The sequence below is a fragment of the Neolamprologus multifasciatus genome, chromosome 1 (genome assembly GCF_963576455.1).
Source record: "Neolamprologus multifasciatus chromosome 1, fNeoMul1.2, whole genome shotgun sequence".
Classification (NCBI taxonomy): Eukaryota; Metazoa; Chordata; class Actinopteri; order Cichliformes; family Cichlidae; genus Neolamprologus; species Neolamprologus multifasciatus.
In genome coordinates this window covers 28,281,350-28,307,310 of record NC_140439.1, presented here as the reverse complement: position 1 = coordinate 28,307,310, position 25,961 = coordinate 28,281,350, and the positions used below count along the sequence as shown (strand labels likewise).

Genomic DNA, 25,961 nt, shown 5'->3' with positions numbered 1-25,961 from the left:
GAAATCATATATATTAACAACCACTTATGAGTGTTTTGTGTCTTATTTATCTGTGATTGCCATGCCAGTGGAAAATCCCTTCACTCCTACTTTGAAATTTCAGTTGCTGCTAACCAAATAGACTCTGCAGAGAGTTTCTCATACTGCAGTTGAACAGGCTCCAACACCACACTCATGGACTGCAGCTGGAAACGGTAGCCTTTGTTTGGGTCATCTGAAGATCCACTTTTACGCTGGAGGATCACTTTAACCTGAAATTTAATCAGGTGAACAACTGGTTTATGTACAGGTACGCCAAACTCACCAAGGCTGCAGAGGAGACGAGGCAGTTTGAGTCTGTTCACTGGATGAGGAACTCACTATAGAGACAACGTACTGTTGCTCTGTTATTTGTTACCAGACTATGCAGTGTGATATAGTTTTGCAAGTGACACAGAAAAAAAGAAATGCGTAAATTACAAAACACAGCAACTAAAAGTAATATCCAGGGCCTCTATCAAATCCTGCTCGTTGAATACAGCTAATTATCAAAGGACAGTGTTGGGTGGATGTTACTGAAAAACTTTGATTCTTGTCTGTACCAGAGGTACTGGACTCTGTACTTCTTTTTTCTTGGATTAATATTTTTGATAAGAAAAAAGACTTCAGTAAGCGAAAATACAAAGGTTATGGGTTGAACAGGCCCCTGTTTATTTTCTAGAATAAAACTAGTCCATACTGAAAAACTTTTCATCATTTCCTCCTTTTTTTTTTTTTTTTTTAAATATTCTGTTTGGCTGATAGAAAACTTAGTTCATGATACACTATCCTTCCGAGATCCAGCCTATGCAGTATGCCCTCTTTTTATTCCCACTTTTTATTCCAACAAACTTTCCTCACAAGAAAGTTACAGCTGCCTCAACCAAACATATCGACCATAATTTAATGATGGTGGTCGTTATCTGGCACAAAGCAAAATCTCTCTGAAGTTGGAAGGAAAATGGTGGAAAGCTTTTTATGCGTTTACATGAGCTGAGCATGGAGGAACAGTTTCTACTGTAAGGGCTGGTAGAGTAAGGCCAGTTTTCCAGCAGCTATGCCAATAACCTGACCTGTAATATTAGGATCACAATCTTTAACATGATTGTACAGCCTGTGCTGCTTTGAGAAGACTAAACGGAGAGAAAACACCGATATGAAGATGAAAAGAACCTAAACCTTCATGAGTAAAAGCTTAAATCTTTCTTGATTTAGGAGTTTTGTGCCGCTCAGTCAAACATGCTGTTTGATAAGTTTTTGCCTTGCAGAGTGGTGTTTTTACTTGTCTTAGGCAGATGGTTGCCTCTCCATGAGCCAGAGATTTCTTTTTATAGTCTTTACCTTGCAGTATAAAGGTTTTGAGGCCACTGTTGTTGTGATTGTGTAAATAAACTGGATCAAAATGTCTGGAGAAAGCTTGGTAGTGGCCTCCGCCCTGACAGGGGCCATTGGCATGTCGATGAATGTTGCTCTATTTCATGCTTTCATTTAAGAAAACATGCATTTGATCATGTCTGATTTTTTTTTTTTCCAGTAATGAACATTAAAAGTGGCTCATCTGAAGCGACGTAGCAGAATTTACCAGCAGCCTCTCTAAAAATGATCTCAGCAGCCATCCCAAAAGCTTGTAGAGAGTTATCTATTTATTTAACTTTGAATAAAATTACTGTAAATCCACTGGAATTCAAATAACAAAGTGTCTCTTATGAGAGATAAGGCAGGATGTTTGATGCTGCAGATGATAGCGAGGATCGGTATCAGACAGTAATGTGGTTGAGTCCTGTGGTTTGATCATTTGGGCGATGTGTGAGAGCTTCTCCCTTTTAGCTGCTGTTTCATGTGTAACTCTGTACAGATGCATAGATGTGCAGTTTCTCCGTCTCTCAATGTCTTCAAACATACGGAATACAACAAATATAACACTTATTGTCTCAGTATTAGATAAACTCAGAGTGTGATATATAAATTAGCTCATATTTGTAGATTTATCAGCTAGTACTGGCTTATCTAAGACATGCTGGTATTGCTATAAAGTAGGTGCTGGTGAGTAATTGCAGTACAGAAATGCAAAAGATATCCAACTTTAAAATGTCACAACACGGGGACTATAAGGCACTTCAAGTAAAGATTTTTTTGCTACTGTAGAAGCAGCTGTTGTGCATTTTGCAGACTTTAAATGGTCATTTGCAGGCCTTTAAAAATCCAACTTTGGATCCACTGTCACAAAAGCATTTATGTACTTCTTTTCTACTAATATATTGCTGCTGCATATCCAGGCTTGGTGCTGTTTGGAGAACCAGCCCACATGAGAACTGTAATTTCTGAGACTGTAACGAATTTTAAAAATTGATCCTCATGCTTCTGTTCACTTTATTGCGGCTAATTAGCCCCTTTAGTGTTTTTTTTTTTCTCTTTCAAATGGGCTTCTTGTGAAAAACCTATGGGACTTGTGCGTTACCTCAGAGTGACCCACAACTTCCTCTCTACCATTCAGCAAGCAGCAGCACCCAGACAGAGTTGTGCACTCCCTGTGTGACATTGTGCTGCCTCTGCCTTTCTCTCCAAGTGTAGCACATTGTCAGACAACATTGCTGTTATCAAATTTGACCCTCCTACCCCCTTAGTTGGGCAAAGCTTTAAATATTTCCTATTTATTATCATTATTAACTCTCAGACATTTAAAAGATGGTATTCAGGACAGCCTTAGTAATTTCCACCTGGGGGATTCTGGGCTGAATCTGCCAATCATTGGTAGGTGCCATTGGTGGTTTAACCTCGTAGGCCACTTATACAAGTTCTAACTTCATCCCAGTAATTTTGTGATCCTGCACTGGTTCCCCTTTATATGGATGCCAAAACCTGGCAGTTTGGGTAACAACACTGCTTCAATGGAAGAGTTGACTTTTAAGAGTTTTAGTTTTTAACCTCTTGGGAACACAATTCACTTTATTCGTTTTAATGTGATTGTATCCTATTTTTTACACACCTTAAATATTCCCTATTTACTGTGTTCCATGTATATCTTTTTTTTTTTCTCAAAATTTCTTCATCCTCTAACTTACAAAGATGTTCGCTCATTTCTAAGTGCCATTCTCATTTTTCTTAAGTGCCACACTATACACAGCCTAACTATACAGGTCACAGTGTTTAGTGTTTCTGCACCAAAAGAGAGAGAGATAGGAATAATGTGGATAACCTGAGGACTTGATGGAGCTTCCATCCATCATCTATCCCTATCTGTGTCTGGGCCATGGGGCAGCATTCTCAGCAGCGATGGCAGCCTCCCTGGCAATCTCATTCTTTTGGTCGCTACCCAAGCTTGGGACCATGGGGTATGAGGGGAGGACTTGAATCGACCAATAAACCAACAGTTTTGTTTTCACACTCAGCTCTCTCTTTACCAAAACTTACCAGTGCACCTGAGGTGGTTTGCAGACAGTTGTGACGGGGCTGGAATGAGAATCAGCACTTTTTTTTACAGGTGAAAAAAACCCTAATTGGTTCACAAAGCTCTAAAATATTAAGACTCAACAGTTTCTCTGCTAAAGCTGCCATTTCACCCCCGCCACTCTCATGCACTACGAAGGGAGGGTTTGTGTGACTATGAGGTCATGATTCAGGTGATCGGTAGTGAAGCAGCAGACAAAATTAACCACTTATTCTCCCGTTATGCTCCTCTACAGTGAGGTCTTTGTCTTTTGCTTCTGTGAAATCGTCATGAGCAGTTTACGTAATGAAGGTTAAAAAAAATCCTTTAGGCCTGAGAGCGTTCCTGAAAGTTCAACAAGGATTTTTATCGTCATGTGCATTAGATGCTCTGGAAAAAAATGGCACTTTAATATTTCTGTATTAAAAGTTATTCCTGTTCATTTTTTCCCCTTTTGTAATGATAAATATACTCTAAAAGAAAAAAAGCTAAACACATGCACTGTTTAGCTTTTGTCTTCTGCCAGGCACTCTGCGGTCACCTTGTCCCATCACACCGTGGTCCTATTAATGCCCCAGTCACTGCATGGTTCTCCAGCTGACTCCTGTACAGCTGGGCTTCCTTGCATAAGTGTGGGCATGCGTCACCATTTATAAGCTAGTCTCTTCAGCCATGTGACTGGCAGCGTCCATCACTGTATTCCCACATTTCTGTGATCAGCTGATTGCCTCCAGTCACATGTATGTAAGGCCTGAAACACTTTTCTAGTGATGCCTCTGTGTCTGTGTTTGTGGGTTTGAAGTTATCATCATGCAAGATCCACTGCTGCTTTCTTTAGTCAGTATAAGCTAGTGTTTGTTCATTTGTTTGTTCCTATAACTTAACTGACCATTAAGAGCTGAGTTCTCATGACTGTGAAACACAGAACCCAGTGTTTTCTCTGAGGTCATGGATATTAAAAGAATATATTGGATATATTAAAAAGGAGGCATTTTAGTAAAACTGTCCTGTTGTCCTCCTCCATTTGAATTGAGCAGAAGGAAACTAAGTGATTTGTGTTGGCATGGAGCATCAGGTGGAGTGGGTTCATCCAGAGATGTGAGAAAAGAGGAGATATGTCACTCAGTGAATCGTGAATTAAAATTTATGGAAGAATTCTGCAACAGCGAAGATGGTTATATGTGTATTACTTCCAGGGAGGAGAAAAAAACTTATTTTGTAAAAAGGGCAGAAAGCATGTGTTGTTTTTGTTTGTTTGTTTCTTTTTAAATTACACATAGAAATGGCCCATAGGTATGAATGTGAGTGTAAATAGTTGTCTGTCTCTCTGTGTTCGCCCTGTGACAGACAGGCCACCTGTCCAGGGTGTACCCCACCTCTTGCCCTACAATAGCTGGGGTAGGCCACCCCGGCGACCCTGTGATAGATTGATGGATAATTTCATTTAAAAATCATGGCTGGGAAAACAATAGAAATTTGGATGTCCATAGAAACGGTCCTGTGTTTAATACTATAAACGCAGCAGCATCTCTACAGTTTTTATGCAAGTATTAAAGCACTTTATTGTGTACCTGATGTGAAATAACATGTCTGGTTTCTAACTTTGTCTGTTTTTGTTTTTTGTGTGTGTTTTTCTGTGTCTCAGTGTGCTCGGGTTTGGATCCCTGATGCAGAGGAGGTGTGGAAGTCTGCTGAGCTCACCAAGGACTACAAAAGTGGAGATGTCTCCCTGCAGCTCATGCTGGAAGATGGAAAGGTGAGGATGGTAAGAAGAGGAGCAGGGTGGGGGAAGAATCAGCCTCTTCCTCTTTGTCCCCCCCCCTCTTTCTCTTGGTTTTTCTGTCTCTCTGCAGGATTCCTTTATGGAGAGCGCTAATGATAAAACCAATAACCACTAATGAGATGTAGCAGAAGCAAAGATGCCCCGTGGAGCATTTTTAATGTATCTCAGTACATTTAATTTGTTGGCTTAGAATAAAAACAGCTACCAGCATAAAGCTATTCCTTACCACGAGGCACTCATTTAAATGAATGCCTGATAGTGGCTGAACCATTTACTATATTGCCCGTAGTGATTTAAGATTCATGCAGTCATATTTAAAAACACAGACTATTAACAAATCGAAAGAAACACCAACATAAAGTGTCTTAGTGTGTTGAGCCTCTGCTTCCTATCAGAACAGCTTTAACACGTTAGTATCGATTCTCCAAGTCTGTGGAGATGAAGCATCATTCATCCAAAAGATGCTCCAAAATTTGGTGTTTTTATGATGGGCATGAAGAATAGGATAAAGGTTTTGTTCTGTTTAGCTTCTCAGCTGCTTAATATCGCTAAAACTTCAAACATTTAAAATTTTATTTGTTGAAAAGTGCCAAAGAACAATCAACAGATTTTGGGAGTCAGTAAAGGTCAGATAGAGGTTCATGAGGTTTTTTCCTTTTTGTTCAAGCTAAATGTCACAAACTTCCTATCCCTGGGCTTTACGCTGCCATAAAAGTAGTAACAATCCAGGTTAGCCAAGGTTACTATAGCTGAGTAAAAATAAATAAAAAAATGAAAATAGGTGCAAAAACCTCTTTCAGTAAAATGAAATAACTCAATTCAAAACCAGACTTAGAAAAAATATAAAAATAAGATAAATGTATAGAAGACGTCTTCTGTCTGATGAGGCAGATGTTGTTGTTGTTTTTGAGTCACCTACCCTCCGTATACCCTCCACATTAACTAATTAACAAGACTAATGTCGACACTAAAACGAAGCATTTAAAAAAAAAAAACAACCAAAAAATTAAATGAGCAAATCCACTTAAACCGAAACAAATTTTTTTTTTCAAAAAGCAATTAAAATATGCAAAATGATAAGAATTCTGATTTTGATTAAATTGAATAGTTATACAGCTTTGGTGCAATATGCTCATGTGTGTTAGATGACCTCTGCTGATCATAATAACTCAATTATTCTGTGAAACATGTAGCTAATCTGTCTCAATCTTGATATTGTTTTCCTGAAGATTTCCTCTTACCGCACCAAATATCCTTATCAAACAAGTATCTGAAATACAGTACATCCATCTCACAAAGATATAAAAGGAGCGAGCAGCAGAAGCTTTCACACAGAAAGAGGGGAGCGAAAATGAAAACAACATTTATACTCTCCAGCTTTGAGCGGTGGAAAATCAGTAGCCTGTCTCATGACATTTCTGAGAACGTGGATATGAAATAGTGTTCAAATACCCTGTTAGTGTGGACCTCTGTTAGTGGTTATATAAATGATCTGATCTCTTCAGAAAGCCCCAGACAGAAAACAGCAGCATGGAAACAGTAAAAGATAAAATCTCTGAGTGGATTTTATTGCAGGACTTAATTTAGTTTGATGTTAGCAAAGCAGATCTTTTCTCCTTTTAGCAGTGGGTTAAAAAACATGTTCTCTTCTCATCATTTGATCAGTGGGCATAGTGAGTTTAATGGTGACATTGCATTGTATAGGACCACATAATCTACTTGGCTGGTAACTCCTTATTATTGTTAGAAACAGCACATTTAAGGGCTGTAAATCCTGTAATATCGCTTGAGTCCCTTCATTTTTTTTTTAGTCCCAGTCGAATATTTGTGTCTTCGTTTTTTTAACTGAACCCAGATGTACAAATGAGGTTGTCTGGACTCAGAGTTTGGATGACAAGCTTTTGACGAGTCATTGGTGAGACAGGGTAGAGCTGACATACTTCCACATCAAAAGAAGCCAGTCGAAGTGGTTCAGGCATCTGACTAGGATTCCTCCTGGGTGAGTTGTTTGGGTCATGTCCAACCGGGAGGAGACCTCTGGGCAGACCCAGGACACACTGGAGGGATGTTGCAGCTCTGCTGGGCTGGAAACATTGCGGTATCCCTCCAGAACAGGTGGAAATGGTAGATGGAGAGAAGTAAGTTTGGGTATCACTGCCCCTGTGACCTGGACCTTGTTGACGAGTAGAAGATGGATGAATGTTTTTCTGCAAGTTCTAACAAATCTAAAGTCTCATTTTAATATTTTAACCCAGGATTTTGTATCTTTTAATAAAACGAATACCTTGTTGTGCCATATTTTGAATAATGTGCTGTTTCTTGATTAAGTCCTGTTCTTGTGGTTGTCCTCAGAACATTGAGCACAAGCTGGACCCTAAGACAAAAAACCTGCCTTACCTGCGAAATCCTGACATTTTGGTGGGCGAGAATGACCTCACAGCGCTCAGCTACCTCCACGAGCCAGCAGTGCTGCACAACCTCAAAGTCCGCTTCATCGACTCGAAGCTTATCTACACTTACTGCGGTAAGCAGGTGCTTCGTCTATCAAAGATGCCAGACTGTATGTTTGCAAGTTTAAAATTACAGCTTTAAGTAATGGTGTCATTGAAGGGATAAATATTGAATTGTCACAGAGTTCCTTTTTAATGCTGAAAGTAATATAAGCTTTATTTCTCAGCTTGTTTTAATCACCTTAATAATGGAAGATTTATTAATTTAGATAAACAAGTCAAGCTTTGTCTGCCTACAGCATTTTAGCTACTTTATTCCATTATCCTCACTGATAAACTCAAGACATGTTTGCTACTATTGTAAGACAAATTCAGTTCACATGAGATAAAAAGATAATTAACAATATTAATCATTTAGCATCATAACAGCATAATTCTTGGTCTTGGTGCTGTTCAGCTCATTCTTCCGTTTATTTTTTCTCCTCGCGTCGTAGGAATCGTGCTTGTGGCCATTAACCCGTACGAGACGCTGCCCATCTATGGAACAGATATCATCAACGCCTACAGCGGTCAGAACATGGGCGACATGGACCCACATATCTTCGCTGTAGCAGAGGAAGCTTACAAGCAGATGGCCAGGTTTGTCTGAGCATGTGTGTGTTACCTGAGCAGGCTTGGTTGAAGTCTCCCTGTTGCTCAGCCCTGCCTCTCTCATTAGAGTTTGTAGGTCAAAGCGGAGCCAGAAATAGCCACACGGTGGTCTCACTGACTCTCCCTCTCTTATTTTAATCACATGCGTAGCCCACAAAGACTCTCTGCAGGAGCCAACTAGTAGATCTTTGCACTCTCCTGGTGGGGGCTCATATCATTAACACATTGAATATTGACAGGATGTTGCACTAAGTTTACTCAGACCACAGGGCAGTAAAGGAGGGCCAGAGGAAGCAGCCACAAACATGTCCACTATCTCATGGTTGCAATCCTCTTTATATTATAATCATTAAATAATCATATGTTTATTGTAAACTAGGGTAAGTCTGTAGGTTAGCGTTCTTATTCAAGTGAAATTTGCACAAAGCTTCAGAGTCCTAACTGATGCAACATGTTTGAGACTGATTGAAGTGAAACTAAATGTATGTAAACTCAAATCAGAGTGAACATAAACTTCCCTTAAAGCCCGCAAAAAGGATAAATGGTGGCTGGAGATGGAGTAGGATCTGCAACTGGAACTACAGAAGAAAGGTGATGCCTTAGGAAGTAGCAGTATGTAAGGTTTATGTCTCATGCATAGAACAAGGAAAGTGACTTGCTGATACATTAAAGTGTACAGACCTGCGATGCTTGTTCTGTCAGCAGGCTGAAAAAGTGTTGATGATGATAGCATGTGACACTTCCTATCTGGCATCTGTCTCCTGAAATTGTGTGTGTCACACTTTTAATTATGAAGCTATATTTAATTTGGACTGAAAGCTGTAGCAATATGCATCCAACTGTTTCCATTCTCTTAATTACACTGGTCTGCAAAAAAAAAAAAATCAGCTGCGTGGGATATTTTTGGTAAATTTGATGATTTTTAGGGTGCTGAATCCAAAAATGATCTCCATTTCCCTCCGTCATGTACAGTTTTTTTGCAAAACATGAGGAGTTTACATTAAAAAGGCACAGCAGCGATGAAAAAAATCGATTTTTTATTACAATTAACTATGCATAATCTTTCTTATAATTGAACAAAGAAATAAAAAACTATTCATTTATGATTATGTTTAACACTACGTTTACTCTTTTTTTTTGTGAAACCTTTTCTTCTTCTCTTCGATGCTCCTCTGAACACGCTTTTGCTTCATTTCACTTGATTCTTGCTCTTAGAAATATTAAATTAATGTGAGAAATCATTATTGGATATGGGTTTTTTTGACTCAAGTATAAAATACCTGATTTCAGTTTAAAAAGGGAAATTGTATGCTTAATTAAACTAAAAATATGAGTTTTGCAAGAAAACCTGGAATTTTAAAAATATTTCCTGGTTTCAGTGAGTAAAAATCTGAAACAGTCAAAAAATCCTGTGCAGTTATTTGGTTGCAGACCTGTGTTATCGTTTCATTTAGTGACATAAAAAAATCCATATGATCCCAACACTATATTGTAATCTACAAACTGGACTTTATCAGCATCATTATGCATGAACTATAAAGGCTGTTTTGTTTCGTTTTTTAATTTCAGGGATGAGAGGAACCAGTCGATTATTGTAAGCGGGGAGTCTGGTGCAGGAAAGACGGTGTCAGCCAAATACGCCATGAGATACTTTGCTACGGTCAGCGGCTCAGCCAGTGAGGCCAATGTGGAGGAGAAAGTCTTGGCTTCCAACCCCATCATGGAGGTGAGGACTCAATCCTGATCGTTCACCTGTTTTCTATTTAATTAAATTCACTTTTGTCTAACCTATATACTTAAAATTACAGATCAAAACACACGTTGTGCTTCCGCACTACAGAGTCTTACAAAGTTTAAGTTTATCGTTGGAAGCTAGGTTCCTTGCCCGTCATAACAAGAATTTTCCTGTTTAGATTATTCGAATCTTTGTCTCTCCAAAACTTTTTTTTTTCAGGGATTAAAAATTTTCCTTCACATTGTTGTTGTCTGTCTGTGCTTCTACTGCAGTGAAGACCTGTGAAGCTTAGGCAAATTAGTCCTGACAGCTGTTTTTACGCACGTAACAGCCAGGTTGTATCTCGGCTGTCTGCGTCTGTCTTTTCTTTTCAGTCTGCATCAGAGCTTCAGGGCAGTGCGATGGCCGATATAAGCACGCACTTACACACATCAAGCATTGACAGCAGACTGGAAGAAGCCTTCTCTTCATTTAGAAAAAGCACCTTCCCTTGGGTATATGTGGAGATATGAATATGGTGTATTTATTAGTGATTTGTATCTATTTTATATGAATCGCAAAAATAGTGTTTTATTTCTCTTATTTACTACTTCTTATGTACTGTTCATTCACTTTCTTCCTCGGTCACCCACAGCCGTTTGTTGTCCCATCCTCTTTCACTCTCTTTGAACAGTAAGTTTAAAGCTGCCATCATTTTCCAATTTCAATTTTTACTTTTCATCTGTTTGTAATTTAAATAGTTGTCTTCAGCTTTAAGCCTCACCCAAAAGTTTTTCTGGGCTACTTCCCAGAGTAGGTACATCCTTCTCCCCTGAAAAAAGTCTCAGACAGAAGTCCTGTCAGGGAGATTTTCACTGTGGTCACGCAAAAAAGAAAAATCCTCTTGTGGAAAAGGGCCTCTTCTCTTCCTTGCTTTCATTCTTACTCGTCTTTACAGACTATTTTGTTCTGTTTCTTCACCAGACTGTGGCCTCAGGCTGCTCTGTGCTGTGATAACGCAGGTTTTACCCTTAAGTGTGCTTGTTTGTGTATTTGTTCCCATGGACTCATAAGTCCAGGAAGGTTGCAGAGCTCTTTTCTGCCCGTATGCCACTCCTTTAACCCACCCCTTCCCCCACCTTATCCGTTTTTTCCTACCCGTCTGCTAACATCACTCTCCTCGACCACTGCTGCTCTCCCCTTCAGCCAATCAGGAACAGGCTGACAGAATGAATAGAGAGCTTTCTTCTTTTGCTGCGGTGATGTCACTTCAGCCTGGATGCAGAGTAGATTGTTGCATCGATTTCACAGAACCTGTGTGTGTTTGTTTGTGTTCGTGACAGAGGGTTTGAACGAGGTGTTTGTACGTGTTGGCTGATGCAGGCAGAGATTGGAATACCTGCTCTGATAAAAGTCCCTCTGTCTGCAGTGAAAGACTGTGTTTGACCTTAATTCAACAAGAACCCACAATTTAACTACATTTAACTGACCTGGTTCTTAACTTTGTTTTGTCTCCGGGCAGCTTCAATGGTCTATTTACATCAATATGGCTGATTGAGAGCTTGATGTACTGTTTTGGTTTTAGAGTAAGATTCTTGCTTTGTGGTAAATCTTTGTTCTGTCTTCACTGAGATATTTGAATGCTAATCAATAAAACATATCAAACAAACAAACATGAACATAATACAGAAACTTTGGTCTTTATGTGCAAGTTGTAGTTCAGCCTTTAAGATGAGAGAACTGACGTCACCTTTACAATTGCAAAGCCAGCAGTCAGATAGAGCCAGGTTAGCTGTTTCCTATCAGAAGGTAACAACAAAACCTGCCTACCGATTAACACCTGGTACAACTCATTGTTGGCGTTATGGGGTAAAAAAAAAAAAAAAGAAAAGCAATATCAGTCAAAAGAAAAGAAGAGTTTAGATGCAAGAGCCTCTAAAAGCTGCCTCTGTGAAAACCTAGAAAATGTGTGTGCTAAATCCTGCTAAATCCCACGCTGAGCCTCCTCCAAAACATGGTTTCCTGGCAGAAACCTCTCAAAGTCACTTCTGTTGATCACAAAAAAAGCTACATGTTCACAACACAACCAATCAGAAGACGCAAATCAGATCATCAACTCTGTAACATTCAAACGGATCAGTTCCAATTTAACAGTTCGCTGACACTGTTACTGTAATTTTGTTTTCCAGCTTCAAACATTACTTTGTACCTTAACTTACTTGACATGACAGCAGTTGCTTGTTTTTGGAGTTATATGTGCACAACTGTAGAAAAGTGTCGTTTAGCCTTTTAAGCCTAACACTATTTTTTTAATGTACATATTTTCACCAGAATGTCATCTAAATGGAGTCTTCTGCAGAACTGTGAGGCCAAACTGAAAACCTGAAGAGACACATAGGAGATGATGATGATGATGATGATGATAATAATAATAATAATAATAATAATAATAATAATAATAATAATACATCAGTTGTCAGCTTTTTGTGGAAATTGCTAGATAGTACCTCCTTTCCGATGATCACAAATATGTTGCAATACATAATTAATCAGGGATCAACATTCAGCCCTTACTGTACTTACTGGCCTCTTTAGTAATGATGCTGCGCTTAGGAACCATCAAAAGTGGTGGAGGTTGCAGTTTTATAACAGGTATACTTTGCACCTGGTACTGGGTTCTCCAGGTTGTAAGATAAATGTGTTCCTGTTTTAAGCACAGTAAAAATGACCGTTCACGCTGCTGTATATTTTCTTTTCTTGTGTTTTCTTGCTGCTCTAATATCGACCCAGTCAAAATCTGAGCACTCTTAACATGATCGGGGTCCTTCCACTATCCAAATGCACAGACTCTTTGCATTTACAGTGCGCGGACCAGTTGTGGTTATCTGCATAGCCTCCCCTAAAGACGCACTTTGAGATGATTGTTGGTTGCGTCTGTCTTCTCTTACCCAGGCCATCGGAAATGCAAAGACCACCAGAAATGACAACAGCAGTCGCTTTGGGAAATACATCGAGATCGGCTTTGACAACCGTTACCGTATCATCGGTGCCAACATGAGAACATATCTGCTGGAGAAATCGCGAGTGGTATTTCAGGTGAGTGCACAAAATAAGCCTATGCTGTTTGTTGTTCTGTGTACTGATTCGTTCCCTCATTACGTTTTTTTTTTATGCCTTTTTCAGCAGTCACCGATTAATGCTCAGAAGTTAACCTTTAGACAGTTTCAGTTTCTACTCTGAATTTCCTGAATGTTTTTGAGCATCACTTTTGCTTTGTTCTGGGTGAGCATCTTGTCGTTAGCTTGCTTCCTTAATATTAGGGGTGCTTTGGGGAAAAGCTTGTTGTTAGCCTTTACAGCATTATAATGAAAGCTGTTGCCCTGCTAGAGTTACAGCAACATTCATCAGGCCATTCATAAGAAAACTGCACTGGCAGTAAAAAAGTCTGTTCAAAAAACTCACTGGAAGGTGTTTAATAATATCATCACTTGAGTAGTAAAGTCTTAATCATTGATCCTACAGCTTATGTAACATTAACCCTGCTGTACAATGGGTAGACTGTGAAATGCTGTTACACAGGATGATGGTACTCTTTGTAATGCAGTCACTCCTCAGCAGCATGTGCTACGTAACATCATTAGTGGTGATCATGAAAAACTTGCCCTGTAAGTACAGAATAGGTATGCAACAATCATTTCCTCCTTCACAAAGACAAAGGAAACCAAGTAAACCCGTCCTTTAACTTCTCATCTGTCACACTGGGTGACAGCACGGCACTCCTTTCCTCCTTTCCTATTCCTTCCATCTCTTTGTCTGGGCTGGCTGACCACTGGGTTTGGAAACTGTGGAGTCCGATCAGATGAGCAGTGACCCTGCGCACAAAAGTCAAATCAGTTTTGTGTGAAGCTGACTTTTGGTTTGTATATAAGCTTTGTAAGTTTGATGTTCATGGCAAAATCACAGTGCACACAGTGTAAGTGGTCTGAATTAAACTTCCAGGACTAATTTCAAAATAGCAGCCATACTGGAACCTGTCTCAACATACCCGAGCAGATGATCCTGGACTAGAGATTGGCCAGCTCATTTCAAATAAGGATTTCATTTCATTTTCATGGGCACATTCCGGGAAATACTTCAATAATACCTCTTAAAAGTTTACTGAATACTGTCTTTAAATATTCTATAAGTAGAGTTTTTCTCTTATATAAGCTGTTATCTTTCTTTCTTATATATTTAGTGGGTGTGTTTTCTTATTGGAGAAGCCTGTAGGGTGGCATCTAGATGATAAAAGAACAAGGACATTTAATGCCTGGAAAAAGAAACATTTTCTCTCTCTCACTCACTCACTTTCCCTCCCTCTCACATGCACACGCACACACACACACACACACACACACACACACACACACACACACACACACACACACACACACACACACACACACACACACACACACACACACACACACAGTTATTATAGACAATGCTACTGACGAATGAGGATGTTGGCAGAGAAACGTGATTACTTTCCTCCTCACATTTTTCACATACTTGATTCCAGTAACCCAGTTGTCATTAGTGTGTGTGTGTGTGTATTCTGTGGTGTGGGTGCAGTCCCGCTGATGTGGAGCACAGGTAACAGACTGCAGATCTTGATGGGGTTTTTTTTCTAGATTAAAAGCACCTTTTAAATCAATTTTTTTTCACTACATATTCATCTGTAGCTTGAGTTATTGTATTTCTCACAATGTAGTCAGTTGTCCAGTAAAGGGTTAAACACAGGTAGGTAACACAACTCCATGTTAACTGGGAAGAATTTCCAGGGCATATCAGGACAATTTCCAGAATTTGAACATCTTAACATTTGAACATCTCAAGATGTTCAAATACTGGGCGATCGTGGCTCAAGAGTTGGCAGTTCGTCTTGTAATCGGAAGGTTGCCGGTTCGAGCCCTGGCTCGGACAGTCTCAGTCGTTATGTCCTTGGGCAAGACACTTCACCTACCGCCTACTGGTGAGGGCCAGAGGGGCCGTTGGTGCGATATGGCAGCCTCGCTTCTGTCAGTCTGCCCCAGGGCAGCTGTGGCTACAACTGTAGCTTGCCTCCACCAGTGTGTGAATGTGAGTGTGGATAGTGGAATGAATAGTGGAATTGTAAAGCACTTTGAGGGTCTCGAAAAGCACTATATAAATGCAATCCATTATTATTATTATTATTATTCACACCTGACTCTCTGACATCTGCTATTGTCCCCTTGAGCAAGGCACTGAGTTTGCAGCTGCCAGCCTGTGGAGCTTCCAAATGTTAGGCTGTCAAACTGTATAATTGTAAAGCAGAATGCAGTATGTAAAGAAACAAGCAGCTGATTTTTCTTGTTCCATGAATGTTAGCTGTAAAAAAGTAAAAAAACATATCTGAATGATGATTAACTATTTTAGGGAACATTAATATTAAACCATTTTATTCATTATTAATTAAGAAATATAATATCTTATTGATTAATCACATATGATCTTTCTGCTTTCTTCCAGGCGGACGAGGAAAGAAATTATCATATCTTCTATCAGCTTTGTGCATCTGCCCATCTGCCTGAGTTCAAGGCTCTGAAGCTAAGTAAGTCGGTCGGATACACGTTTCACACACCTACACACGCACACACACACACACACACACACACACACGCACATATATATATATATATGTGTATATGTATATGTGTATATATATATATGTATGTACTTATATGTATACTGACAATGGAATTAAATACAAAAGCTCTAGCTGTAGAAGTGCTACATTCATTTGCAGCACCTGAACACACATGGCTATTAATGAAATGCTTTAGAGGTTCAGACTTTATAAAAGTTGCCATCATGGTCTCACTCATTTTGAGAACGCCAAACCAATGACCTGTATAAAAGATGGATGTATACAGGCCAAGAAGTATAGAAAGCTATTGGTTTGCACTATACATTTTGGAGCCTCAACATCAGCATTTAACAATGTCAGTGTTTTTAAAGCCAGAAGTTTCCTAATTTAGACTGCTAATTTGCGAGCTAATGCTAGCTAGCTTGATTAGCAAGCTCATGAGCTGCATGAATTGCATGCAGTCACATAAATATATGCAAAGTAGTGCCAAGCAATAGAGTATTAAAAAAAATAAGAATTTCACCAAAATGGGAACACAAACTTCTTGAATGGTCTGTATCACAAATCAAACCGTATTATTAGACAGACTTGCTTTTGGTTGATTTTTATTTTTAGGTTTTAGCTTCTGTAAAGCACTTTGTGATTTTTATCTTGAAAGGTGCTATATAAATAAAGTTGTTGTTTTTTTTTAGGCTGTGCCATTAAAAGCCCCAAAAGGCACCAATAGCACAAACAGAGAAGAGAAATGCAGTCCACTGTTCAGCGAGCACAGCTGAGGCCTAGAAGACAGCCAGGGGATACAGGAGTCTTGTGTTGTACATTTGCCAATCAAAGTGGCCACACCTCTTAATTAAATCTAAATAAATAAATAAATCCCTCGCTGAAGGGGGAGACTATCCATAGAGACCGCAACTGTTTTCGTACCAGGGTGTAAGCATGTTTTTAAATGCTTTAATGTGGAGCAATTTAATATGGACGTCTGTGGGGATAAGCTCACTTTTTAAAGCAGCCTTGAAGTGGAGGAAGCAGAGGAAATGCAGTTTATGGCACGTCGAACGCTTCAGTGCTATTTTGTTTTCAGCCCCAAAGGTTGCTACTTGTTTAGACCTCATGAAAAAACCATTAAGTGCCACATAAGAGTGATCTCTTTCTTTTTCACTTCAATTTTAGGTGCAAATAGATTTCACAAGCAGTCCAGACCTCTAATATGAGTCATGCTGGTGGTGGCATCGGACTCCTGTAAATATGTTACAGAACAGAAAACTAGGAGAGGCCAAAAAAACCCTCTCTGTTCTAAGCACCGATCACCAGATGAGCACGTGCGTACACAGCTGGGATTCAACCCCAGACTACTCACTTCCTCCTCTGACCCTTTCAGCACATATACTACATTCAACTCCTAATCTGATGATGCCTAAAAAGATCTTATGTTAGACAAAGTCACCATTTAAAAACGAGGCAAGAGGAGGCAAGTACTTAATTTACAATATGCTAAAAGGTTATGTTTTTTTTTTATTTGTTTAAGGCTACAAAAGACCAGCTGTAACTAGAACTAACTTCCTTCCTCATTCGTCTGTTATATTTTTGTGAATGAAACTTACCCACAAATAGAACATAATGGTTAGACTTTCACTTTATGCTGTAAAGTAAAAGGATTTCATTAAAATGACTTAACAGACTAGGGGAATTTCTTTTCCCAAGTGTATTTATTTTTTTGGCTTGTGAGTCACTCTCGCTGTAGACAGTATGCCAGAACGGTGAAATTCATTGGCTCAAGAAGTCACTGACTTTGTAATGAGCAATAAAAATTAGGCTTAGATTGAAATTGCTCTCTGATTTTTATGTGTTTTAGAGTATTAAAAAAAAAAATGAAACGACAAATGCAAAGCATCCTGCCCAAAGATCTAGATCTCGTTTAGATATATATAGGTTCAGGTTAGTGTAATGGTCTGGCACTAATACGATTGGACAAGCAGTTGATGAGATGAGTGAAGCACACATAGATGAACAGTCAGAGATTTCTCTAAATTATTAGTAAGATATCGGCTTAGATGCATCAGGCAAAGTTCCTGCTGTAGGAACTGAGCTGTGACTCATTGATTCTCTGGTTCATCAGGCTCCCTTATAGAGCGCTCCCACTGTGGACCTGCACCTGCTCATCCTAGTCATGGACACACACTGTCTGCTGGCATCGCCATTTACTGCCACTCACTTGGCACTCTTTCTATCTCCTACACACACACACACACACACACACACACACACACACACACACACACACACACACGCAGCTGCTGTCTTTTCCTCTCCTGCTAACTTCCTGGCTCAGTTAATGGAGTGGTTGTCACAGTCATGTCACTGACTCTTGTTGCCAGGCAACAGACCATGCCCTAATTCGGTGTTAAGTGTGTATAAAGAAACCGATTATAAGAAAGTTTGGCTCATACGCAGAAGAAGCGTTCTTGATTTTGTTTATTTCTGAGAACTGAGAGTTTTCCACGTTATCAGTCTCCTGATCTGACAGTGAACAAACACCCAGCATCACTCTGAGTCAGTGTCACAGAATAAAAACAGATTTTGATCATTTCTACCTAAACTCAGAAAGATACAGTGAATAAGTGTGTGAATGTGTGTGTGAATGGGTGAATGACTGAATGCAGTGTGAAGCGCTTTGGGGTCCTTAGGGACTAGAAAAGCGCTATACAAATGCAGGCCATTTAAGTTGTTAATAACAATGAAACAAAAAACTTCAGTTCAGCAGAATATGACGTATTACCTTAAATAGAGACCAGGGCCTTTAGAAAGTAGAAGTAGTAGGGCCTGTAGAAAATCTTCTGAAATCTGACCATGAGATTCGTTTGATGACCACAATTTTGTGTCCTTCTTTTATTTGACCCTTCAGTTCAGCAAATCAGGATTGCAGCTCTGGTTAGTTGCAAGGTTGCACGTTGAGTTCATTCTGGACACAATGTCACAGCATATGATTGTAATACAAGCTTTCCTAGTTAGTGGCTGAGGTTTTAGTAGCACACGTGTCCTAGTAGCACAATGTAAGACTCACTGTTCCATGTTTGCCCCTCTGTGTCTCTATTCAGGCAGTGCAAATGACTTCCTGTACACGAGGCAGGGCCGCAGCCCAGTTATCGACGGAGTGGATGACACCAAGGAGCTTTGCACCACACGCAATGCTTTTTCCTTGCTGGGTAACTCACACACCTAAAAATACACGCAGGTTGAAATCTGTATGGAAAAAATGGAAGTAAAAACCCAAGGATGTGTTTGTGTGTCCTCTGCAGGTATTAATGAGTCCTATCAGATGGGTTTGTTCCAGGTTTTGGCTGCCATTCTTCATCTGGGAAATGTGGAGATTAAGGACAGAGATGCAGACAGCAGCGTTATTCCTGTGAGGATACTCTTCATACTGCATAAAGAAAAGGGGGAGCGTATCACTGGGCTGATGCATAAATAAGTGTCGGAATTAGGAAGGACTTTCTCAGTTCAGCTGCTCAGAAATCTTTTCTGTGATCTTTTCCTTCCCACTTTTAACTAACATCAGTTTGCTTATGGTGTTGCATGTGATTATTAATCATATTTTAGTTGTTCGTGTGGTCTCATAGAATTGGGTGTTGGTCAGTGGGTTTATTTTGCATTTCTTGGGAACTGGCTGCTGATTAGAGATAGAGAAGTTTGCATGATTATATCCTTTGCTTTAAGGGATTGTTGAAAAGGAGAAGCATGGGAGGATATGATTGGGATTTCTATATATATGGACATAAAGTTAAACATATGTATGTTATATACACGTTATAACGTATATGTGCTTTCACGTCCCCATGTTTCAGCATTAACATTTTGGCAAAATGTAGGAAAACATTTGAATTTAAATGGAAACAGTAGTGCACCAAGTACATTGAACACTATTGAACTCAGGAATGTCAAACATAAGGCCCACGGGCCAGAATCAGCTCCAGACTCCAGTTCCTTGAAAATATATAGTATGGCATAAATTTGGGGACTTTTTGTTGTATTTTCATTCGTTTTACAGCTTTTCCAACTCATAAAGAGTCCCCCACAGCCATTCATACTACACCAAAGTAATTAAGTAACAGATAAACAATTAAATGGTTTTTTTTTTTGCGAATTAACAAAAACTTTGTTTTATGAAAATGTTTTACACTTTTATGACATAGAAAGACAGAGGTATACTTTTGAAATTGCACACATCTCTGTAATTAAACTTTGTTACACTGGCAGAAAGAAAAGTTTCGCTCATCTGGCCACTTTAGATCAAAGTGGACTGTATGTGGCCCTTGATAAAATGAGTTTTGCATCCCTGATCAAACTTAATGATGTAGGTCATTCCTTAAAGAATGCCTTAAAAACAGAAGAATCCTTCATACTTGTGCTTTAAATCCCCCGGTAGGAACTCTGAACATGGTAATGCCAGCCAGTTTGTTCTGAATTTCAATTTTAGGGGGTTTTCAAAATCTTGCTTGCTTATACCTGTAGGTACCTTGTATTCACAGTTTGCGTATTCATGAGCCTATCACGTGCTTACAAGCTAAGAAGCTTTAAAATTAGTAAATAGGTAGAGGCAGAAATGAGGCTGCAGCTTTAGTTGTTTGGATTAATTCCACTGGGATCTATTTTTTCTTTTGTTTTATTGAGAATTTTTTAATAAATGCCACTTTTTTACTCACTTATTCCTCCCTAAAGATGCATTTAGTGGCCCCACATCATATCCATCTGTGATGTGGAACCACATCATAGATCATCATGGATCACTTTTGTGTTGGGTTTGTGTTGGATAGTGGAGATAAAAACTTCTTCTTTCTGATGTAGCCCAACAATCGTCACCTGATGGCGTTTTGCGAGCTGGTGGGCGTGACCTACCAGGATATGTCCCAGTGGCTGTGCCACAGGAAGCTGAAGACGGCCACAGAGACGTATATCAAGCCCCTCCCTCGTCTGCAGGCCACGAATGCCCGTGATGCCCTGTCCAAACATATCTACGCCAAGCTCTTCAACTGGATTGTGGAGCACGTCAACAAGGCCCTGGTGACAAATGTTAAACAGCACTCCTTCATCGGAGTCCTCGACATCTACGGGTATGTCTGTGTAGTACTTTCAAAGTATGTAGTAGTTACAAAGGGGTAGCTAATCAGTCTGAGCTTTTTAGCATCATTCTTTCGCTGGATTTGTCTGAATTTGCTCATCAAATTAAAATACAGCAGTGAAAAAGTGTGTTTCAGGTCATTAACATCACTCTTGTTCTTCACAAGGTTTGAGACATTTGAAATCAACAGCTTTGAGCAGTTCTGTATCAACTACGCTAATGAGAAGCTGCAGCAACAGTTCAACATGGTAAGCAGCAGCAAAAGGCAAACAATCAATAACTGCTCTCAATCAAAACGTGGCAGTTCACAAACTTCAAAAGTATGTCAGTGGTGGTTCTGAGCAAAATATGCAAATTCCACAAAAAACCTCAGAGTTTAAAAATAGAACTAAATAATGGACAATTTACATGAAAAAATCAATTCTGATTTACTTTCTGCAAATGTAAATAATTTATAAAGAGCAGCATAACTCTTGTTAGGCCACTCCTTATATTTAAAGGTTGTAAATACTATTAAAGTTAAATACCTAACTGTGTGTTTCTATCTGCACAGCATGTGTTCAAACTGGAGCAGGAGGAGTACATGAAGGAGCAGATCCCCTGGACTCTGATCGACTTCTATGACAATCAGCCGTGCATCAACCTCATAGAAGCTAAGATGGGCATCCTGGACCTGTTGGACGAGGAGTGCAGGGTACGTCTTACTTTACCCGACAAATAGTGTATGCAGAACGGGCACAACATTGAAATACTTGGTTCCAGTTTCTTAGGTTCGAGCTAATTCAATTTGTAGAGTTCCTGCTAGTTCTGTGAGAAGTAAATCATGGGAGTTGAATCTTTGGGCTAGGTCTGATGATAATCCCTCCCTTAGCCACTGCACTCTGAACCTAGCAATTCTGTGGTCCCATGCTGGTGCTAGTTTGTACAGGTGTCAGTGTTTTATTTGTAGAAATGCATGGCACTGGTTCTAGGTTAGCACTGCGTGGGTGAATACAGGGTAATTGTTGTGTTCCCGAGCCGTTTCTGTGGACTGGCTTGTGCATCATCCTAATACAGCAATGCTGTGGTTGGTGCTACATGTTACTTTAACATCAGTTTTCCCAGCAGAGCGTTTCCTTTTTACAAGGCGATCAATCTTGTTTACTACACCGATTGATTACTTCACCGGTGTATTTCAGATCAGTTATATCACGGTCAGCGATTCTGTTGCTTAGGTTGCATCGTTCTTCACGTTTGTCTTCTATTTGAGCAGTTTGCTCTTCATGCAAAAGTTTTTAAGAACCGACTTTCTCCAACTACATATCTTTAAAGAAAAAGAAAGGAATTACCATTACATAAGTTACTTACATAAACTTTCTCATGAATATAAACAAGCAAAATAAAGTAAACTGAGCCTGTGCTGCATGTTAAGCAGAGGCCTGTGGGTTTCTTCATTCACACCCACATTCTGCTTTCCATTTCTTGACGTCAGCCTGCAGCTTGTCATTGCCTCCCACCACACACAAGGCTAAAGTCACCAATACCTAAAACTGAGAAACCCAAAGCTAAATATTAACCACAGCTCTGTTTTTCTTCTTTCTCACTGTGAAACTAAATAAGAGGCAGACATGAGGTTGTTTTTAGTTTATGTTCATTCATGTTAGTAAGACTGGAATGAAATATTGAGCGTGTATGAAATAAACAGAATTGAGCTTTGTTTTAGTTAATGCTGTGGCAGCTGTGATATTAAAGGCTCCAGTTTCTTGTCCTGTGTCTGTTGAGCTTATCTCTCTGTCGCTCTCAAACTCTGCAAGGTCATTTTACAGGCTGTTGACATTTGAGGTGGGAACGCATTTCTCACATTATGGCAAGGACGTATGTTTGTCAGTATGCAATGAATGACAAGAAAAAGTTCAGTCAAACAACTGCAATAAACACATTTATTGCACCACATAATAAATAATAATTAATAATAAATAAACACATTTATTATTACCGTCCAAATCGTTCCACAGACAATGCCATCTCTCATCTCCTCCACACATCACTTACTCACTTGGACACTAGAAGGGGGAATTATGTTAAAATGCTCTTCATAGACTACAGCTCTGCATTTAATACCATAATTCCCTCCACACTCACCACCAAGCTGGAGCATCTGGGACTCAGCTCATCTATGTGTCAGTGGATCTCCAACTTCCTAACTGGCAGACCACAGGCAGTAAGGATGGGCGGACATGTCTCAGCCTCCACCACTCTCAGCACTGGAGCCCCCCAGGGGTGTGTTCTGAGCCCCCTGCTGTACTCCCTGTACACATATGACTGTGTGGCCACTACCAGCTCCACCACCATCATCAAGTTTGCTGACGACACCGTCGTGGTGGGCCTGATCTCTGACAACAACGAGACGCCCTACCTGAAGGAGATTAGGAATCTGGAGAACTGGTGCCAGAGGAACAACCTCCTTCTAAACATCAGTAAGACAAAGGAGTTGATAGTGGACTTCAGCACTAAGCAGGAGAGGAACTACCAGACCCCCGTCATCAACGAGTGCCCAGTGGAGAGAGTGGACAGCTTCAAATACCTCGGAGTTCACATCACGCAGGACCTGTCATGGTCCTGTCACATCAACACCGTGGTGAAAAAGGCCTGTCAGCGTCTCTACCACCTCAGACACTTGAGAGACTTCCGACTGCCCCCCAAGGTGCTCAGGAACTTTTACTCCTGCACCATAGAGAGCATCCTGACGGGAAACATCTTAACCTGGTTCGGGAACAGCACCATGCAGGACAGACGAGCTCTACAGAGGGTTGTGCGTTCAGCTGAGCGCACCATCCGCTCAGAGCTCCCTGACCTGCACTCAATCTACAGCAGGCGGTGCTGGACCAAGGCCAGGAAGATCGTGAAGGACCTCAGCCACCCCAACAACGGACTGTTCTCTCTGTTGAGGTCAGGAAAGCGATTCCGCTCCCTGAAGACCAACACAGAGAGACTGAGGAGAAGCTTCTTCCCGCAGGCGATACGGTCTCTCAATCACACCACCACACAGTACTGACCCACACATATAGTTCTTACACACACACTGGACATTCTGGACATTGTTTTCACTTCATCACTTAAACCACTTTAAGCATATTTGCACTGCACAAGACACTATATAATGTGGATTGCACAACACTGGACATTATATTCCTCATTTCCAGTTAATATTTGTACAGCTGCTGTTATTGTGTGTATATATATATATTTATATTTATATTTCTTCATACATTCTTATATATTTCTATACTGTGTATTTTGCTGTACAGTTATTTTATTTTCAACTTTAATTTATATATTTTATCTTATTCTTCCCAGTTAAATTTACCCTTTACCCTTCATTCTAATTTGTGTTGTACAGTTATCTCATTCTTAACTTAATTTTTATATTTTATTTTATTTTATTCCTTCCTGGTTAAATTTACCCTTTTTTATTTTCATATTTATTTCCTATCTTATTTATAGCCTTCTCTTTTTTTTCTTTAGGTCACGAGCAGTTGTCTAAGCATTTCACTGCATATCGTACTGTGTATGACTGTGTATGTGACAAATAAAAATTTGAATTTGAATTTGATTTGAATTTGAAATTTCTGAAAAGATGAAAATGCATTATTCATGGTTTCTTTCTTTCTGTAACAGATGCCTAAAGGTTCGGATGACTCATGGGCTCAAAAGCTGTACAACACCCACCTAAAGACTTGTTCCCTGTTTGAGAAGCCTCGCATGTCCAACCGCGCCTTCATCATCCAGCATTTTGCAGACAAGGTGGGTCTGTCAGACTGTATGCTTTGTGTTTCCACACTGTTACATATTAGGTTGTTACATTTCTTTCTTTTTTGGTGTATCATAAGTGTTTGTGTAGGAAGATGGACTATTTAAAAAAATAAATAAATAAATAAAATTATCGGTGCTCTAATGTAAATGAGCATTTTAGCAATGACATGTTCGTGTAGTGGTGTAATAATACGTTTTGTGTCCTCTAATGAGATGCTGTGTGACAAAGCATTAAGTTTCTTGCCTGTTTTTACAGCTTCACTATAAGGTTACTGAGAAAGCGGATTAAAAGACCAACTGATCTTATATTAGGATACCTAGAGCCATATAAGTCTAAGGATTTCCAATATTTATACTTTTTGTATTAGATGAAATGTGCTTTCACTGTAGTTCAGTTTGACTCATTACCAAGAGGAAAAATACATCCTATAGCTTAAGTTCTTACAGGAGTAACTCGGGCTGAACAAATCCAACAAATAAAATAATTTTATAATAATTATTAGATATTATAAAATCTCTTACCATAATTATGACACACAACTCTACATATCAGTGTCACCACGTGATCATAGAGCTTGAATAAGTCTGTATAGCTGGAGTTTCTAAAAGAGGTTCTAAAAAAAATGGTTACATTTTTAAATCAGGCCAGAATAATTGTGGAACAATGTGTTTTCAACAGACCAGACAAAGTCTATTACCATAAAAAAAACCAACAACAAAAATTAAAATATTCCTCTCTAAAGCATATACAGAAAAACTTTATGCGTCTCCTAAGACAGATTTGAAAAATTTTTCACTAAGCACTAAATGATCTCCGACGACATTACACTTCAAACATACTTTACAAAACATGTGGAACTCTCAGGTCATCAGGAAGAGGTCACCTATGTCGCTCCCAGAATCATAGCAAACCAAAATAAAACTGAATAAGTTTGGAGTGCTTCTTCAGTACATTTATGTCTTGCATGATATTTTTTCCTTCTCTCTCCGTATCTTTTCTTCCCTCTGTAAAGCATTGCCTTGTGTTTGAACAGTGCTATACAAATACATTTGATTTGATAAACTTAGTGCATTGTGTAGGTCAACGAGGAACACAACACTAATGCTGACAAGTGATCTGAAAGGTTGACACGAGTGATTAAACAGTAGACAAAATTACAAACTGTGCAAACTATAGGTTTGATTTCTGGCATGTAAAGGACAAATGCACATCATTGTATCCAGATACTCCTCGCTCTCTGCATTATAAAACTCACCTCATTCAAAAACAATAATAAATGGAAAAAATCTATTAAAGCAAAAATAATTAAAGGCTGAAAATTTTGAGAATGTCCTTCCATCAGCTTCACCCACTCACATG

General features: G+C 39.4%; 1 protein-coding gene across 3 annotated transcripts in view; it reads left to right on the top strand.

Moving 5' to 3' along the window:
* myo5aa (myosin VAa) overlaps positions 1 to 25,961 on the top strand; it is a 67,831-nt gene that overhangs the window by 11,229 nt on the left and 30,641 nt on the right. For all 3 annotated transcript variants that reach the window (XM_085154738.1, XM_085154733.1, XM_085154746.1), the window contains exons 2-13: positions 5,091 to 5,201; positions 7,581 to 7,752; positions 8,173 to 8,317; positions 9,899 to 10,055; positions 12,996 to 13,139; positions 15,576 to 15,657; positions 18,789 to 18,896; positions 18,990 to 19,096; positions 20,536 to 20,801; positions 20,976 to 21,057; positions 21,363 to 21,503; positions 24,467 to 24,592. In XM_085154738.1, coding sequence (XP_085010864.1) covers positions 5,091 to 5,201; positions 7,581 to 7,752; positions 8,173 to 8,317; positions 9,899 to 10,055; positions 12,996 to 13,139; positions 15,576 to 15,657; positions 18,789 to 18,896; positions 18,990 to 19,096; positions 20,536 to 20,801; positions 20,976 to 21,057; positions 21,363 to 21,503; positions 24,467 to 24,592 — 1,641 coding nt within the window. The remainder of the gene's footprint in view (positions 1 to 5,090; positions 5,202 to 7,580; positions 7,753 to 8,172; positions 8,318 to 9,898; positions 10,056 to 12,995; positions 13,140 to 15,575; positions 15,658 to 18,788; positions 18,897 to 18,989; positions 19,097 to 20,535; positions 20,802 to 20,975; positions 21,058 to 21,362; positions 21,504 to 24,466; positions 24,593 to 25,961) is intronic.